Below are 7,105 nucleotides of genomic sequence, written 5' to 3' on the forward strand. Positions count from 1 at the left end.
CTCCTCTCCCAGGGGAGCCCCCTGCTCTCTGCCAGATGGGTCCATAACACAACCCTGCCCTGCCATGGGTGGGCAGGGCTGGGCAGAGAGAGCAGCCTGGGGACCGGACACCCACACTGAGAGACCCCCTGCCCTGGGCTCCTCCTGGCATCGCTCCTGCCCCACAGCCTCCCCTCCAGCGCTGCCCAGAGCACAGCCAGCAGCATCCTCAGATGTCTCCTGCTGCTCCCGTCTCCCCCGGCCTCTTGCTGCCATTTCTCTCCTCACCCATCACCATCTCCTCCTGCATCTGGACTCTCTCCTCCCCTGGTTGCTGCTGTCCCACAGACAGACAGTGGAGGGGCAGGGAATAGGGCAGGAGGCAGCACCCCCACCCCAGCTCCATCTGTGCCCCTCACAGACACCCCACAGCACTCACAGGGCTGCCAAGAGGCATCGCCCACCCTGGGACCGATGGGGAAGGACCCACCTCTGCGCTGAGCCCTGGCACTTCGCACTTGTCCCACCAGGAGGGCCAGCAGCAGGCAGAGCAGGGCCCCCAGGATGATGCAGATGACGACAGGCACCGAGATTCTCCCGCTGTCCCTCACACGGCCCTGGGTGAGATCTGCATGGGCAGGGACATGGACGAGGCAGCCCCTGGCCTGGGGGAGGTGGGGGTCCAGGGACATCCTAGTCCTGACCCCTGCCCCCACACACATGGCAGCAGGGGGTGGGGGCACAGCGTTGGGTCACAGGGCAGTTCCCACCCTGCTGGCTGAATCACAGCCCTCCCCAATGCCACCCGCTCCCACCCCAGGGCTTCCTCTCTGGGGCTTCACACCCCAGCACAGAGCCCCTTCCCTCGGGCTGCAGGTCACAACCTGCCCCAGAGAGATCAGCCCCAGGGAGGAGGGGAGGTTACCTGCTCGAGGAGGTGAAGTTGTCGTCCTCGGTGCAGCTGCAGAGCAGAGAGAGAGATAGAGGGGTGTGTGTGTGTGTGTGTGTGTGTGCGCGCGCGCACGGACATTCCCTTAAAGTCCCATCTGAACTGTCCTTCTCTGGGTCCCCATGACAGGCCCAGGGTCCTTTGCTCTGGGCCGTGGGGAGGACAGCACCGGCAGACCAGGGGATGCACTAACAGGGGTTGCAGGAGTCCCATGGGCAGAAGCCTGAGGACACCCAGCCCCACAACAGCTGCTCCCCACCTGACACCAGACACCTGACCTCCCCAGGGGCATCTTTGCTCTGAGGAGCTCAGGGGCCTTGTGAGGACACAGCTGGGGAAACATGTCCTCAAACAAGGAGATGAAGCACTGCTACTCACCGGAGCAATTCACAGCAGCATCTTCCTTGTGCTGGCAGGCACCGCTGTCCCCAGGCTGGGTGCAGCAGTCCCAGAGAGATCGCTCCGTCCCTCTGCACTCCACCCGCTCCAGCCAGATGGGACCTGTCCCCTTCCCAAATGCAGCCTCCCCCAGGGCAGACACAGCAGGGCCACAGCCCAGCTGCCTGCAGGCGACCTCGGCATCCTTCATGTCCCAGGAGTCATCGCACACCGTCCCCCAGGAGCCGCGGTGCCAAACCTCCACTCTGCCTGAGCACCCGTCCTCTCCTCCCACAGCACGAATCTTCTCCATCTCTGGAAAACGCAGAACCCCCCATGTCACTGGGGCAGCTGGGAGAGCCTGGCCAAGCAAGAAGGGCACATGGAGGAGCAGCTACCTGTGCAGCTCGTAGAGTTGGGGCATTCGGCCACCGGGGCTGGAGTGGCTTCTGGTCGTCTCCCTGCAGAAGGAAATGCTGCGGTGAAGGGGCTGCTTCATGGGAATCGTGGACAGGAGCAGGACTGACCTGTGCTTGAACCTCCCAGTGCCTCCTTGCTCATGGACACAGCTGGATCCCTGGTAATTCAGGGTAGAACAGCACAGCACTGAAGGCTTACCCCTGCCTGCTCACCCCCAAAGGCTCCCTGGTTAGCAGAGGAGCAGAAGGATGTTCCCAGAGGGGAGGCTTCTCTGAGCTCTGCTGCCAGCAGTGCCCTGCACACTGCCTGTTTCCTACATAACCCTCAGCCACCAGGACTGGTTTCACTCTCCCCCTTCCCGTTCCCTCAGCAAAACACAGCCATGAGCACGATGCTCTGCATGGACTTCCCAAGCTAAAAGGTGGTTGCCTGGGCCCTCTCTATGGGCAACAGAGAGCAACAGGCACCTCCAAGAGGTGTCCAAGGGGAGCTGGAGGAGACCCTGCCTGGAGGTGCCTCTGCTCCTCCTTGGGCTATGCAGGGAACTCAGGACAGCTATTGCTGATGGACACGTGTCACTCTGAGAGATGAAGTCTTGTTTGTGTCACTGACAGCACAGCGGTCTGAAATGGAACGTAAAAGCCACTCCAAGCTCTTTCTCTGCATTGCACCTTGCTGAACAGGGAGCAGGACCTGCTGTGAGCCTTTGTGACCAGGTGGCTCCAGCCTTACCACTGCAGATGATGCGAGTCTCGTCTTGTTGGTAATCACACGACTGCTGCTTCCAGGGAGCAGAGGGGCACTGCCAAAAGGAGCTGTTCATCTTCCCACACTCAACACGATCCAGCCATGTGGAGCCAGATACCTTGCCATACGGCAGGTCTGTTTCAAGGAACCCTTCATCTCCACAGCCCAGCTCTTTGCACACCAGGGACATGGTGTCAGGAGTCATTGAGTTGGAGCAAACACTCCCCCACGTCCCATTGTAGAAAACCTGCAGGCGCCCAGAGCAGCCGTTGCTGTTCTCCAGCCTCAGGGCCGTGAACTCTGGAAGGAAAGGCACAAAGTGGGGGGAACGAGCTGGTCCTGGGCTGAGGAGAAGGAAACCTGAAGCATCCCTGAAAATCCCCCAGGTTATTCTATGGCATCCATGGGCAGGAAGGCTTACTGCAAGGAGCAGGAACTCTTCTGGACACCCCAGGGCTCAGACAGGCAGAGGGCACTGCCAGCAAGTCACTGTTTCACCAAGGGAGCAGGGAGAAGTCCCCAACGTGCAGCACTACCCTCCCCTCTTAGCCCTGGGCACGTCTGTGCTCTCCCTATAACCCTGACTAGGTCCAGTGAGGACTGTGCACGGATGTCCCCAGGATGGGGGCAGGAAGGGGGCTCAGGGCAGCCAGGGACAGGCTCGGCCATGCCCTGCTCTCCCTGCATCCCTACCTTCCTGGGCACCAGGCTCCCACCACTGCTCCCCACACAGACCTGAGCAGACGACTCCTGCGTCCTCTTTGTGCCTGCAGTCGTGCTGCCCCCAGGCCCTGGCAGGGCAGTCCCAGAGAGCAGCTTCACCCCCGGAGCAGTTCACCTCGTACAGCCAGATCTGCCCGGAGCCTTCCCCGTAACGAGCAGAGCCGGGCGCCTCCATGGCCACCCCACAGCCCAGCTGGCAGCAAGCAACGGTGGCATCGGACAGGTCCCAGGAGTCATCACAGACGGTCCCCCAGGTGCCCTCGTAGTAGATCTCCACTCTCCCGGCACAGCGCCCTGCCCCGTTCACCAGCCGGACCCGCCGGCTCCCTGTAGCCGGGAGAAACCCCAGCTGTCAGCGGCTCCCGGCCCTGGGGAGCACAGTGTGTTGGGGACTGTCAGCGACTCACCTGAGCAAACCACTCCCACATCCTCCGCAATTCCTTCCGGCACTGCCTCAGGCAGGGAGGTGTTGCAGAGGGTCAGGCGAGTCTCCTTCCCTGCACACCGGACCCTTCTCAGCCCCACGGGGCCCGTCCCTCGCTCAGACTTTGGCGGGTTGTAGGCTCGCTCTGCCTCTCCGCACTGGAGCTGCCGGCACACCACGCTGGCATCGTTCACATCCCACTGGTCATCCAGGACTCTGACCCACGTCCCGTGCAGCAGCATCTCCACTCGCCCGTCACAGCGGCTCCCTCCGCCCACCAGCCACAGGGATTCAGAGGGTTCTGTTCGGAGACAGGCAAAATACCCTGGACCCTCTGTGACACCGGGGAGCCCTGCACCCTGCCATGTGTCTCCCATTTCTGATGCCTTGGGACACTCGGGGGCTTACCCATCTGTAGCCGGCTCACAGTGAGGAACTTGAGGATGGAAGTTTTCCATGTTTTTTTTTTCTTTTTTCCTCCAGTCACTAAACCTTGCTGACTACAAATGTCATTTCTCAGGAAGGGACAGGGATGGGCAAGCATGGGAGGTGAGGGCAAATCCCAGAGCCACCAGATATATCCTTAATGATGAATGTGGAGCAGCTTCAGCAGGAGGAAGCACTGGCCTGTGCAACGACCTGGGTGATGGACAGGATGAGCTCAAGCCTTGCTCCATCTCCATGCTGGGACTGACCCCTGCTGAGACACCCAGGGGAGAGCCCACACGTCTCTACCCCTCTGCATCCCTATGGATTGGGGATGTGGAGCTTGTGTCCTGGGCAGGAAGCAGAAGCACAAGGGCCTTTCTTACAAAACAGGATGAGTTTGGGGTTCATACTGACAAGAAGCAAGGGCAAATCCCAGCCCCGCTCTGCAGCTCGGCCTCAGGGATTGCTCCTGCTGGACGCGCCCACAGCAGCCCCTGCAGGCGGTGGGATCAGGGTCTGCAGGGCTCTCTGTGGTCTGGGACGGGGCTGTGCGCTGCAGGAGGGAGCGGAGGGTCCTTCACAGCTGCACTGAGTGGAGCTGTGTCCCACAGCCCCGTCCTGTGCCTGTGCTGCAGGAGGGCAGCAGAGGAGCCCAGGCCTGATGGCGGTCTCCGAGACCTGAACCAGCTGCCCTGGGGAGGCAGAGACCTGAGCAGGCAAAGCCCTTTGAACCCCTCCATGGGAAGCCAGGGTTTCTCCAGGGAGAAATTCAGTTTGTCATTGCCATGGGCTCCCCGGTTTTGGGTTGCCGTGTCACACACAAAGGGCAAGTTTAGTTAATCCTCCATTTTCCCTGCACTCACCTGAGCAAAAAACACCAGCATCATTGTCATGTGAACATGGGGAGGCCCCCAGGGCAGTCACAGGGCACTGTACCAAATGGGATTCGGTCCCCTCACAGTGGAAGGTGTCTCTCCAGACAGGGCCAGTTCCTCTCCCAAAATGCCCTCCTCTGGGAACAGACTCGGCAAATCCACAGTTGAGGTGATGACAGAGAATGTGTGCGTCAGTTATGTCCCAGCGAGAGTCACAGAGGGTTCCCCAGGTCCCCTGCACCTGGATCTCCACCCGCCCCGAACACCTGCTGCCATTCACCAGCCTGAACCCTGGATATATTGCAAGGGAGAGAGAGGGTAATTAGAGAGGATCACTTTGTGCTTGTGCTCATCCATCAGTGGAGAGGGAAATGTCACAGAGATTCAATCCCATCTCCTTCGCTTCTGTCACAACAGGAAGACAGATGGCTCCACCCCTCCTGCACTCACACCATGCTCAGCACGGTCACTTCCCTGCTCCCCTACCCCGCAGCGCACAGCTCACAGAAGGCATTTCACACCTCCTCCTTGAATGCTCACGTGTGCAGGTGACACCAGTGTCGTTCGCGTGGGTGCAGGTCTGGTTGCTGAGGGACATCCTGGGGCAGGAGGAGAGGAGGGATTCATTCCCCACACACTGCAGCTCTTCGTCCCAGATGGCACCAACCCCCTCTCCAAAGTGAGCTGCCCCGGGGATGGACAGGACTGTGCCACACTGCAGCTCCCTGCAGATAACCTCAGCAGCTTTGAGACCAAAGTGTGAGTCACAGACTGTTCTCCTCAGGTCTCCATCTCTGATCTCCACACGTCCTGAGCAAGGGCTGTCTCCTCCAACCAGCTGGACAAATCCTGGAGAAAACACCAATGACAGGCAGTTCCCAGAGGCTTCCAGCAGTTACATACCTGCGTCCCACATGATTTCCAAGACAGCCACATCCAAAATGCCCCGTGAACACCCCAGCAGCAGCCGTCCGTGGGTGTTGATGACACAAACCCTTCAGGGCCCCCTGCACCTCCTCTCACACCCACACCGCACTCCAGGGCTTGTGTCTATCCTGGACCCACAGCCACAGGCACTGCTCAGGGAAATGCTGCTGACCCAGGAGCCCAGCGCTGCCCAGCACAGGCCCCCAGCACCACAGTACCTGGACCAGGGAAACAGGCCCAGGTGCTGCAGAGCTCAGAGCCAGGCTGGGGAATTGCCTCAGAGCAGCCCAAAATGCTCCCTGTTCCCAAGGGTGTCCTGGGGTGTTGGGGTGTCTGTGAGGGGAGACACGTCCCAGGCACAGAAATGGTGCAGCTGTAACCGGGTCAGTGTCTGGGCCAGCTGTCTCCTCTGACACGCGCCTGGGGAGAGGTGTCCCCAGGCAGGGCCACAGTGCACTGCTGGGGCTGTGCACGTCACGGCCAGCGACCGGGCAGAGGAACAGGAGATCCGCGTGCAGCCCTGGGCTGACACCAGCTCACGCTGCAAAAGCAGGCGCAGATGAGGGTCAGCAAGTGCTGGCAAAGCCCTGTGACACGGGGCAGCGTGGGGAGCCGAGGGCCGGCAGGAGCGGCTGGACAGCAGGTCAGTGCTGCCTGCACAGGCCGCGTTCCCCGCGGGGCTGTGACAGCCCCAAGGACCCTGCAGGGCCTGTGCGTGCCGTGATGTGGGAGGGAGCAGCCAGGGGCCTTGCAGCCGCCAGGTCCCGAGCTCGCGTGGGGCTGGTCCTCATGGGGCGGTCCTGGGCATGGAGTGCAAGGTGCTGCCCGTCACGTTGCTCCTCTGCCCCAGGCCCTGCTCTTCTCCTCTCTTAAAAGCCCCCTCAGTTCAGCCTGAGGGTGGGCTGAGCCCCCGCAACCCTGATGGGGTCTGTGCACCTGCGGTGGGCTCACCCGGGCCTTTCCCCAGGGACAGCAGCAGCAACAGTCCCAGCTTGGCAGTGAGAGCAGCCATGTCAGGGCCTGCTCCGGTACCCACGCATTTCTCCTTCAGGGCACAGCCCGGTTAGTCCCCGATCCCAGGACCCAAAGGTGAGGAACTGGCTGACTCCTTACCTGAACAAACCACTCCAGCATCCCTAGCATGACTGCAGTAACGTTTACTCCAGTCAGCATGTTCGCACTCAGACAGGGCAGTCTCGGTGCCTTTACACTGAAGATAGCTCAGCCAAATCTGGCCAGATCCTGGGCCAAAAG

General features: G+C 60.9%; 1 protein-coding gene across 1 annotated transcript; it reads right to left on the reverse strand.

Moving 5' to 3' along the window:
- Positions 1-1,298: 1,298 nt before the first annotated feature.
- LOC136993764 (scavenger receptor cysteine-rich type 1 protein M130-like) lies at positions 1,299-3,509 on the reverse strand (the record flags this gene model as incomplete). Its single annotated transcript, XM_067308710.1, has 3 exons — positions 1,299-1,610; positions 2,454-2,773; positions 3,209-3,509. Coding segments are annotated over 3 exons (933 nt in total), but the record flags the coding sequence as incomplete, so codon positions are not given.
- Between the last annotated feature and the right edge of the window lie 3,596 nt (positions 3,510-7,105).

This window comes from Apteryx mantelli, chromosome 20, assembly GCF_036417845.1.
Source record: "Apteryx mantelli isolate bAptMan1 chromosome 20, bAptMan1.hap1, whole genome shotgun sequence".
NCBI lineage: Eukaryota > Metazoa > Chordata > Aves > Apterygiformes > Apterygidae > Apteryx > Apteryx mantelli.